General features: G+C 41.9%; 1 protein-coding gene across 1 annotated transcript in view; it reads right to left on the bottom strand.

Annotated features, from left to right (window-relative positions):
* Window positions 1-4,407: 4,407 nt before the first annotated feature.
* Window positions 4,408-12,243, bottom strand: part of LOC119424102 (rho GTPase-activating protein 23) — a 188,805-nt gene continuing 180,969 nt past the window's right edge. The window contains exons 15-23 of the mRNA XM_037691572.1: window positions 8,941-9,093; window positions 8,780-8,858; window positions 8,543-8,616; window positions 8,375-8,464; window positions 8,170-8,295; window positions 8,031-8,075; window positions 7,860-7,950; window positions 5,391-5,422; window positions 4,408-5,306 (exon numbers count right to left, since the gene is read on the bottom strand). Of these exons, the coding sequence (XP_037547500.1) occupies window positions 4,494-5,306; window positions 5,391-5,422; window positions 7,860-7,950; window positions 8,031-8,075; window positions 8,170-8,295; window positions 8,375-8,464; window positions 8,543-8,616; window positions 8,780-8,858; window positions 8,941-9,093 (1,503 nt within the window). The 3' untranslated portion in view covers window positions 4,408-4,493. The remainder of the gene's footprint in view (window positions 5,307-5,390; window positions 5,423-7,859; window positions 7,951-8,030; window positions 8,076-8,169; window positions 8,296-8,374; window positions 8,465-8,542; window positions 8,617-8,779; window positions 8,859-8,940; window positions 9,094-12,243) is intronic.

The raw sequence follows: 12,243 nt of genomic DNA, 5'->3' as shown, positions 1-12,243 counted from the left end.
CGCAGGTCCCCCAAGGTCTGGAATCGGCCCTTCTCCACAATCCTCCTCAGGGTCCGGTCACCTCTTCTCGTTGTGCAGCGTTTTCTGCCACACTTTTCCCTTCCCACAGACTTCCCACTGAGGTGCCTTGATACAGCACTCTGGGAACAGCCTATTGGTTCAGCAATTTCTTTCTGTGTCTTACCCTCTTGCTTGAGGGTGTCAATGATGGCCTTCTGGACAGCAGTCAGGTCGGCAGTCTTACCCATGATTGCAGTTTTGAGTAATGAACAAGGCTGGGAGTTTTTAAAAGCCTCAGGAATCTTTTGCAGGTGTTTAGAGTTACGTCGTTGATTCAGATGGTTAGGTTAATATCTTGTTTAGAGAACCTTTTTATGATATGCTAATTTTTTGGGACAGACATTTTGGGTTTTCATGAGCTGTATGCCATAATCATCAGGATTAAAACAATTAAAGACCTGAAATATTTCAGTTGGTGTGCAATGAATCTGAAATATATGAAAGTTTCATTTTTATCATTACATTATGGAAAATAATGACCTTTATCACAATATGCTAATTTCTTGAGAAGGACCTGTGTATAAATATATCTAAATATATCGATATTATCTATATATATATATATATAGTGTGTGTGTGTTCACATTGGTTTTTAATACACCTTATTTGTATTACATTATTGTTTAGTGTATATCTTAAATCCTTCTGTACTGTTTCCTTTTTTCTTTCTTCTTTAATATACTTTATAGTATTGCTATTTTTGGGTGTAACTGGGACCTTGAGTATACAATTTTGTTGCACCTCATGTGATGCAAATGACAGTCACCGTGAACCTGATATATGGTGATGGCCATCATGGATTTTGATGTGGCAATCCAATTTGTGATATGGACCTGTTTTACACCTTGATGTAGCCACACACCAAAGTGGAAGTTGGTACCTCTCTTACTTTTCAAGTTATTATGCTCACAACATTCACAGACACAGAGTAGTTCTTATTCCCTCTATTCACTCAGCGATGGGAGACAAGAATCCAACTTACCACACACCTGCCTGTTTGTTGGCAGAAACAAATCATTTTAAATGACCTTAACACACACAAAAACATAATAATTACAAACTCCATCATTCCCAAAACAAATAATTTAATATATTATATATTCATATACACAGGTTTACTTAACAAGGCAGTTAGAAAATTGGTCAACACACGATTGTCCACGTGTTTAGTTGCATGCACAAGGACAGGCAAATGGACATTTCTATATTATTAAGACGGACACTGGCAGTGCTGTTTGGTTCCGATTCATTAGATAACATAAAAGACATCAGCCATCTCAGGTGCTCCCTAACCCTTTGATAACACTGACATCAGGACATGAGGACACTGGGTGGGAGTTTAAACCTCTCTGTATTTATGCATCTTACTAGTGCTTCTCATCGCTGCTCACGTGAAAATTAACTAGAAACATTTTAGTAGAACTCCACACAGCTGCCTTAAACAACACGATGGGGTAGAGGCAGAGCAGCCGACTCAAGACCTGGAAGTCCCAGGTTCGATTCCCAGTCATTGCACATCTCGTGGTGTCTAAGCACACCCTTTCCCCCGTTGCTCCCTGGGCGCCTTCAATAACTGCCCACTGCACCACCTGGGGGTGGATGGGTTAAATGAAGAGCCAGTTTCACCATTGTATGGAAACATACAATAATGACAATACATACACATTATTATTATTATTATTATTATTCTCAGAACCCCTCAAACACACACACAGGGAAGAACAGTTAACTTATATTTGCATATTTTCCCATGCAGGTTTTTGAAGTCTTACATTGTTCAGAAGTTACTGGTGTCTACATGGGGGGGGGGGGGGGGGCTCTGGAGAAACTCAGCTCTCGGGCTGGTGTTGGACTTCGATAACTCCAGTTAGAGCTGGTGGTTTCTATGGTGAGTTTCTGTGCTTTGTTTGAAGTTTACTTGTGTTTCCTTAATGACACAAGATGTTTTCTTGATCTCATTTTACATTTTTCCTTGACTGAAGTGTAAAGCACTTTGATCAGTTTTTGTTTTTATGTGCTATATCAGTAAATTGACATTTACATTGATATAGTCTTTCTACTAAAGTAGTTCCAGCATAAATCCAAAACTGGTGCTTAACCTGCTCCTTAACTGGTTCTTGTTAAAAACCAGTTCGGAGCTCTAATACTACTACTGTCAAGTCAGAAATGTGTATTTTCCTAACAACTCTGTAAATCTGGTAAGGCTCAGATGTCCCAGCTTTTCACCAGACTTGAATGCAGCATTATCTTTGTGAATCTGGAGCAGTGAGAAAGTCTCAAGTCACAAAAAGAAAAAGGTTTGAAAATTCAATCAGCCGGGTAGATAAATCACAAAAACAGGTTAAGTCAGGTCATCTGGACAGTTTCTTTTCGGGAGAAACGTTTCGTCTTTCATCCGAAGGACTCCGTCAGTCTGAGGCCTGCCACCAAGATCTGTCTTATAAATCGCACCTCCTTGATGTATTTCAAGTCATCCCTCTGTGGAATTCACAGAAACTAGCTTTACACGTGCACAAAGGGACCATCTGTCCAAAACAATCAATCATCATACATAATCAAAAGTTTTAGGCCAGATGGCCAACTTGCTACAAGACAGATCTTGGTGGCAGGCCTCAGACTGATGAAGTCCTTCAGATGAAAGACGAAACGCAAAAAGAAACTGCACAGACGACCTGATTAAAACTTTTTTGTGGTGTCTCAAAAGTCACATTCACGGACAAGCTGATCCGTGCTCTCACGTTGATTTATTGTCCACAGCAGATGATTAGTGCATGTGTTTGACAATTTGTACACACTTGTCTATTTGAAATGCGTACATTTGTAAAACTGATGATTTGCTTGTGGATGTCACTGTACACACAAAAATTTTAATGTACACTTGTTGAACTGCTTTTGAGACGACTTTATCTTCAAACCTGAACACCAGCTGGTGAGAATAAGACAAGTGTTTCTGAACTCAGCTGTGAGGCCGCGCTCTGCCTCTGACCTGATGCCACGTGACTGTTGATTAAAAAAACACAAACTGCAGGAAGAGACTGTTATAAAATCTTAATTCATAAATAATTTGAATTCTCACTCATGTCAAAGTGAAGTATTTTGTTTTAAATTAAGAAGTGAAACTAACTGCATTAATAAACCATGACGCTTGACTGCATTTTGATTGGTTGTTAGTCTCCATGAGCCCGCCTCCAGCTCCTGATGAAAACAGTTCTTTGCTCTGCTCCAGTAAAAAGTTGGTACTGAGATAGCTCTGGTTTTTCATGTTATAGTCAAGGTCTTTCTTTGCTTTGGTCCCATGCATGAAGGGGTGAATTAGAGGGAAAATGACTGGGTCCCAGTTTTCACAGTGCAGTTGTTTAAGCTAAACCGTAACAATTTGTTGCGTTTCAGCCCTTGATGTCCACAATGATAGTGTTCTCTAACTTTTTGAAACCAGGTCTGAGACTATCGTTGACTTGGGTCAAACTGGCACGGGTTCAGTCTTTATGGGGGAATCCTACACACTTCCAGCTCAGTTCTTTAACAGTTCTTGACCAGGTCTTAGTTCCAGGTGAGTCAAGTGGAGCTCAAGATCTGATGTCAGACTGGAGGCCAATGATTGGTCATAGAGCAGTCACCTGTGGGAGGGTCTCCCACCTTTACTTCAGCAGCACCCAATTTTATTTTGTTTTTTTAAAAAGATGTTTAGATATATCCATTAAAATGGCTACACATAAACCAACACCATGGTGTGTTCTATGGGGAGGTGCAGACATTTCCATGCTCGTTGACCGATGACAGGATTCAGGCGGCACCAAACGGACTCAATTTATGGGCTCCGACCAGCAGAGAGAGGGTAGGCTTGACTCAGCCACAACAACTTTGGAAACCGTGGCAGAGGATGGTGGCATTTTACTTTATCTGTGTTGGAACTGTCATGGGTAGAACTTCTGAGCAGCTGCGCATGCTATGACAGTCCTGCCCAGATTGAGGTGGCACACAATTTATATGCAAAACCCACCAAGACTGTGTAGACCTGAGTAGAGTTGTGATGAAACTGAACAATGGAAAGAGTAAAAGTTTTTGGGACATGAAATCAACAAAAATCAACATCTAAAAATATATATTGTGTATTTTTATATTTTAGTGAGACAAATGTCCAGTTTGTTTAAATGGAGGGGCGGGGCTTACATATTGTATGGCAGCCAGCCCAGTGGAGGTGCTCGTACATGGTAGGTTCAACTTCGGGTACTTATTTTCCGGTAGTTTTAAGTTACAGCACATCTTGATGTTTGGGAGTCCTAAGACCCCCCCCCCCCCCCCCCCGCTATCAGGACAGAACCTGGCTTTAGAAGCTGTATTTGGGTGGGAGTCCTGGAACTTACTCTCAGCTAACAGAACAGAGATTGGCATTAGACGTTGTAATGTCGTGAATGAGGAAACAACTGCTTTGGTTAAACGACTACCGTGTGACGGCGCCATACTCTGGCCTTGTCCCGCAGGTCATGTGCAGATCTCCTCATCACCACAGAGGAGAACTCTTGGGAGCCTGAATCTATCCATCCTGAAGACGAGGAAAGAAGGGAGGGGTCTGTTTGCTGAGCTGAACTAGAACCTACAACGAATCCACGCTGAGGAGGCATGCTTCCACTGACTCTGATTACCTCCATCCTGTCAGACCACCAACTTCTGTCCCTGTCCTTGTTTAGACCCAAATCCAGGTCTAGATTCATGGAAGTGGCTCTTATTCCTCCTGCTCTGGTCTTCCTGTGGTTAACCGAAGCAGCTTGGCTCCAGTATGGCTGCTGGGAGCTGTGAGAGCCTGAGGCCCGGTGCAGGTCGGGAGGCCTGCTGGGGAAGATCCATAAGGGAAAGATGGGGTGTCCACCGGCCGTACTGTGACTCCTTAGATAGGGAGGGTTGTTAGTGGCAGGTGGAGGTCTTGAGTATGTGACACTGGTCTGGTCATGTGAGCAGAGACAACTAACTGGATGGTGTTTGGCACAGCTGTCTGCTCCATTTTCCTCCCCAGTGTCTGCAGCCATGACCACAGTTTCCTGCCTTTTGTCTTTTTTAGAACAGGTGCTGACCCCCTTGTCTGGCTCTTTCTTCCCCCTTTCTCCAACTTCCTCCCTTCCCTTTTCCTCCCCATCATAGTTTGTAGTCTTGATGGGTTCATGCTCGGAGTCTTCGTCATCGCTGCTGCCTGCCAAATGGGTGCTGAGACATTTTTTACGTTTGCGGGTCACAGCAGAGATGATCGACTTCTGAAAGGTTCAAATTCAGGTTATCTTATGTTTTTAATCCCAAAAGATGTAAAGCTTCAATAAAACAGAGGACTTTTTGCTTACCCTTAACTTAATTGAACCGCTGGTGGTGGAATCTGATGGAACAAAGACGGGTGTTAAAAACACGTCCAGTCATAATCTCTTAGAACAAATGTCTAATTGAGTTGAATCTACTAATAATTTCTGCAGCAACATTTAATTTCAACAAGACAGAGTGATGATGACACATAGGTGGAAAACCAGCACTGATGAGAAGAAATAGATCGAATCAGACACAGAACATGCAAGGAGGAAGACCTGGTCCTACCGAAGAGGCTGATCCAGAGTCTCGGCTAAAGAAAAGTGGCAAAGAAAGGTCCAGAAAAAAGAATGTGAGTAAAAGTGGGAAACACAAGTATTAACAAGCAGTTCCATAACAACTGGGAAAAAGTACAGAAAACTTGTAGGGAGGAAAGACCAGGAGTGTCTCTCATCCAGACATACTGTTACAAACAAGGCTCCTAACATCAGACTGAGAAACAGAAACAGACGTTTAATCTTAATTTACAAAAGAAAAAGAAGAAACAACATTTAAGAATAGTTCTATAGGACTATGTTTGTACAGTGACATGGAACAGAATTCATACATCTTGGTAACATTTCTGTTTTATTGTCTTTGTTCTTAATTTGTTAATAAACTAAGCTAAATAAGGGATTTTATTTTTTATCGTGGCAGGTTCACTGTGCTTGTATCATCCTTCCATTTCCTGATAGTGGATAGCACTCTGTGGGATGTTCAGGGGTCTGGGATATTTTTTTAAGCTCACCTCAGGTCTGTAGTTATTGTTCTTTGAAAACTGGAGAGTTCTGTGATTCTCATAATGACTCTTGATTGGGGTGGTAGACCTTATAGAGGAGTTGAGATGATGCTATCAGAACAGACGTTTGCATACTGAGATCATCTGAGAGTTAAAGTAATCACAGGAAGATCTTATTCTACTAATTGTGTGGCTTCTGAAGGTAATGACTGCATGCAATACTGCATTTGTTCATCTAAAACACTTATTCCCTCTTCTTGTTCTTTTTCTTTCAATGTCTCCTCTTCAGGGGTCTCCACAACGAGTCATCCTCCTCCACCTCTGTCCTCTGTGTCCTCTGTCCTCACTCCAACCACCTCCATGTCCTCTCTAACTGCATCCATAGATCTCCTCTTTGTCTTTTTCCTGGCAGCTGTATTTCTAACATCCTTCTACCAGTATAACCACTGTCCCTCCTCTGGACATGTCCAAACCATCTCAGTCTGGTCTCTCTAACTTTATCTCCCAGTTGTTCAACCTGTGCTGTACCTCTGATGTCATTCCTAATCTTCTCCATCCTTGTCACTCTTAAGGAAAACCTGAACATCTTAATTTCTTACACTTCCAGTTCTTTACTCTCAGTATTATTACACTGTTGTAAGTAAACCTTTATTTTGACCTTTGCTGACACCCTTTTGTCACAAATCACTCCTGAAACTTTCTCCATCCACTCCATCCTGCCTGGATCCTCTTCTTCACCTCTTTACCACACTCACCATCACCACTGTCCGGCTGTCTTCATACAGTGGTGCTTGAAAGTTTGTGAACGCTTTAAAATTTTCTGTATTTCTGCATAAATATGACCTAAAATATTGGCAGATTTTCACACGAGCCCTAAAAGTAGTCCTAAATTAATTCATTTAAATTTCACATTTATCTCTAAAACCTCCTAGATTAAAACAAAAATCTTGACTATGTCAAGGTTCAGTCCGGATAAAAACAAACGTAAAAATATAGTCTTTTGAAAAGAAACAAACAATATGAGCCTGAAAGAGACTTTATTTGGATATAGATCCAGCCCACTGTTCACCATCTGAGGACCCATTCTCTAGTATAGTACAGCTGACTTGTTCTAATGTATCAAGTTATGTTTGCTTATCAAAGCAGCCAAATGAGTCTCCTTGGCCTTCAGGGCACAGATTGTCAAGATCAGTTGTCAGTGAGGTCAGAATCACCAGAACTACAGAACAGCAAATCAGAAATTATTCAAATTCATTTGCTATAACTACTAAGGATGTTTGGCTTCCCATCTTCTTGTTAGTGCAGCAAAAGATTTTGGGTGATTTAAATTAGAACCAGCCCTATGGCTTGATCAACACATTAAGCCAACTAGATTTGAAGTTCTTCCTATTTTAAACGCCAATGAGGAAACGTTCGTTGTCCCAGCTGGGTGGTAAGAGAGGATCTGTTCTCACTTGTAGGCTGGCATTGGTTGCATCTGTCATTACCATAACCTTTGAGCACTGCTTTTTTTTCATATGTTCTGTTAAGTTGTAACTACAGATACATCTTTTATGACTTTGCTTTGACGAGGAACTGCAAGATTATCATAATCTGTTTTACAAAATGAAAGAGAGGAAGAGCACACCAAGGGCCACCCTCCTGCCTGTGCCCAATCCCTGACGTGACATCAGCGCCCCCACAACCACCAATCACACACACATACACCTGCTGCTCCTCTCACCACTCCTCTCACCTGATGTCTCCCCAGGCATGCCTGGCCTGCCAATGTTAGTCAACAGATGGTCAATATTGAGCCTGGGCTGGTCCTGCTTCTTCTCAGATACCTACACAAACATGAACCCAAGAACTGAAGAACAGGACATGTGGAGACATCCAGAGACAAATGGACTGTGGGCCAACCTACCATTCCCTCCCTCCGAAGCTCTCCGTCGCTGAAGAACCAGTCATACTGTTGAATCAAACAAACCAGGTCACTGGATGGAATTTAGAGCAGAACCACAGGCCAGTTAAAGTTCTGCAGCAGCTCTGCAGGAATATCTTACATGAGTGATAAGTGTCTCCACTATTTTGTAACGGTCGGGCATGTGCGTGACCATGTCGGTCATGTTGTCCTCTGATGTCCTCACCAACGTGGGACCGAACACCAAAGCTAGATTCCTTGGCTCCATCTGGAAGCAGAACCAATGCTCCATAACTGATTCCCATTGTCATGATCTGATCAAGGGATGAGGCTGCAGCTGAGCTCACCTTGTTCTTTTCAGAGTGATCAGCCACCCTCTTTAAGTGGCCCACTAAGAATCTCAGGGTGTGATAATAGTGATCTGGGAGGTCGTGGATCTACAGGGAGCAGAAAATGAGTGTGAGTTAACTTTTAAAGTTCAGGTAAGATTTCTGTGGACTATGATTTGCATGTACCAATTTCTTCATAGTCTTCAGTCTTTCCTCTGCATCTTCTATTCTGTTGGCATCAATGAATTCAATGTACTTGTCTGCAGACAGAATCATGTTTTAATGTTAGCGTCCATTAGAAATATATCGTCGTTTTAACTAAGAAATTGATGTCAGAAGAGATGATGGTATTGTTGTGTTTTCATCCACACAATCAGTAATGGTTCCTGACATTATACGTCCATAACAAAAGTCTGCGCTCACCATCAGTAAAAAGAGGCTCAGGCAGTTTTCGAAAGAATGATTTCAGCAAGCTGCTGATCACGTTGAGATCCTGGCACCTCTGCAGAAAGACAGGATAGCAGAGTTATACAAACAGGACTAGAGAAACACACTTTAAACTAGGCTTGGAACAACTCACACACCTCCTCAGCAGTGCTGATGTCGAGGCCCTTGTTCAGGTGCTCTTGCAGGTTGGTCACCATAGCGTTGTTCCCTGGTACACGGTAAATACCGGTGTACTCCAGACCAATTGCTTCGACAACACCACAGCACATTTCCACAATCAGAGGGACAAACTGTGGGAGGGAGGTGACATTTAACACAGGGCCACCGCTTATTCATCAAAATTTAAACCCTAAAACAGAAGCAGTGTGAACAAAAAAAGCGTTCCAGCTCATGGTCTAGTTTGTAGAACCTCTGTAAGCAGCAAGAACTCTTAGTAATCATTTTATGTAGAACTTTATCAGTCTCTCACATGACTGTTGGACTCGGCTGGTTCCTTGTTCATCTACACTCAAGGAAGTCATTGACAGCAAATTTGGACCTGGTCAGGCTGCCTGCCTTACAGGTCCTTCTCAAAAAATGAGCATATTGTGATAAAGGTCATTATTTTCCATAATGTAATGATAAAAATGAAACTTTCATATATTTCAGATTCATTGCACACCAACTGAAATATTTCAGGTCTTTAATTGTTTTAATACTGATGATTATGGCATACAGCTCATGAAAACCCAAAATGCCTGTCCCAAAAAATTAGCATATTTCATCCCACCAATGAAAGACAAGTGTTTTTAATACAAAAAACACCAACCTTCAAATAATCATGTTCAGTTATGCACTCAATACTTGGTCGGGAATCCTTTTGCATGAATGACTGCTTCAATGCGGCGTGGCATGGAGGCAATCAGCCTGTGGCACTGCTGAGGTGTTATGGAGGCCCAGGATGCTTCGATAGCGGCCTTAAGCTCATATAGAGTGTTGGGTCTTGCGTCTCTCAACTTTCTCTTCACAATATCCCACAGGTTCTCTATGGGGTTCAGGTCAGGAGAGTTGGCAGGCCAATTGAGCACAGTAATACCATGGTCAGTAAACCAGTTACCAGTGGTTTTGGCACTGTGAGCAGGTGCCAGGTCGTGCTGAAAAATGAAATCTTCATCTCCATAAAGCTTTTCAGCAGATGGAAGCATGAAGTGCTCCAAAATCTCCTGATAGCTAGCTGCATTGACCCTGCCCTTGATAAAACACAGTGGACCAACACCAGCAGCTGACATGACACCCCAGTGACTGTGGAAACTTGACACTGGACCTCAAGCAATGTGAATTCTGTGTCTCCTCTCTTCCTCCAAACTCTGGGACCTTGATTTCCAAAGGAAATGCAAAATTTACTGTAATCAGAGAACATAACTTTGGACCACTCAGCAGCAGTCCCAGGCGAGATGCTTCTGACGCAGTCTCTTGTTCAGAAGTGGCTTGACCTGGGGAATGCGGCACCCGTAGCCCATTTCCTGCACACGCCTGTGCACGGTGGCTCTGGATGTTTCTACTCCAGACTCAGTCCACTGCTTCCGCAGGTCCCCCAAGGTCTGGAATCGGCCCTTCTCCACAATCCTCCTCAGGGTCCGGTCACCTCTTCTCGTTGTGCAGCGTTTTCTGCCACACTTTTCCCTTCCCACAGACTTCCCACTGAGGTGCCTTGATACAGCACTCTGGGAACAGCCTATTGGTTCAGCAATTTCTTTCTGTGTCTTACCCTCTTGCTTGAGGGTGTCAATGATGGCCTTCTGGACAGCAGTCAGGTCGGCAGTCTTACCCATGATTGCAGTTTTGAGTAATGAACAAGGCTGGGAGTTTTTAAAAGCCTCAGGAATCTTTTGCAGGTGTTTAGAGTTACGTCGTTGATTCAGATGGTTAGGTTAATATCTTGTTTAGAGAACCTTTTTATGATATGCTAATTTTTTGGGACAGACATTTTGGGTTTTCATGAGCTGTATGCCATAATCATCAGGATTAAAACAATTAAAGACCTGAAATATTTCAGTTGGTGTGCAATGAATCTGAAATATATGAAAGTTTCATTTTTATCATTACATTATGGAAAATAATGACCTTTATCACAATATGCTAATTTCTTGAGAAGGACCTGTGTATAAATATATCTAAATATATCGATATTATCTATATATATATATATATAGTGTGTGTGTGTTCACATTGGTTTTTAATACACCTTATTTGTATTACATTATTGTTTAGTGTATATCTTAAATCCTTCTGTACTGTTTCCTTTTTTCTTTCTTCTTTAATATACTTTATAGTATTGCTATTTTTGGGTGTAACTGGGACCTTGAGTATACAATTTTGTTGCACCTCATGTGATGCAAATGACAGTCACCGTGAACCTGATATATGGTGATGGCCATCATGGATTTTGATGTGGCAATCCAATTTGTGATATGGACCTGTTTTACACCTTGATGTAGCCACACACCAAAGTGGAAGTTGGTACCTCTCTTACTTTTCAAGTTATTATGCTCACAACATTCACAGACACAGAGTAGTTCTTATTCCCTCTATTCACTCAGCGATGGGAGACAAGAATCCAACTTACCACACACCTGCCTGTTTGTTGGCAGAAACAAATCATTTTAAATGACCTTAACACACACAAAAACATAATAATTACAAACTCCATCATTCCCAAAACAAATAATTTAATATATTATATATTCATATACACAGGTTTACTTAACAAGGCAGTTAGAAAATTGGTCAACACACGATTGTCCACGTGTTTAGTTGCATGCACAAGGACAGGCAAATGGACATTTCTATATTATTAAGACGGACACTGGCAGTGCTGTTTGGTTCCGATTCATTAGATAACATAAAAGACATCAGCCATCTCAGGTGCTCCCTAACCCTTTGATAACACTGACATCAGGACATGAGGACACTGGGTGGGAGTTTAAACCTCTCTGTATTTATGCATCTTACTAGTGCTTCTCATCGCTGCTCACGTGAAAATTAACTAGAAACATTTTAGTAGAACTCCACACAGCTGCCTTAAACAACACGATGGGGTAGAGGCAGAGCAGCCGACTCAAGACCTGGAAGTCCCAGGTTCGATTCCCAGTCATTGCACATCTCGTGGTGTCTAAGCACACCCTTTCCCCCGTTGCTCCCTGGGCGCCTTCAATAACTGCCCACTGCACCACCTGGGGGTGGATGGGTTAAATGAAGAGCCAGTTTCACCATTGTATGGAAACATACAATAATGACAATACATACACATTATTATTATTATTATTATTATTCTCAGAACCCCTCAAACACACACACAGGGAAGAACAGTTAACTTATATTTGCATATTTTCCCATGCAGGTTTTTGAAGTCTTACATTGTTCAGAAGTTACTGGTGTCTACATGGGGGGGGGGGGGGGGG

Source organism: Nematolebias whitei, chromosome 17 (assembly GCF_014905685.2).
Source record: "Nematolebias whitei isolate Nwh7 chromosome 17, NemWhi1, whole genome shotgun sequence".
NCBI lineage: Eukaryota > Metazoa > Chordata > Actinopteri > Cyprinodontiformes > Rivulidae > Nematolebias > Nematolebias whitei.
This window is presented reverse-complemented; position numbering and strand designations above follow the sequence as displayed.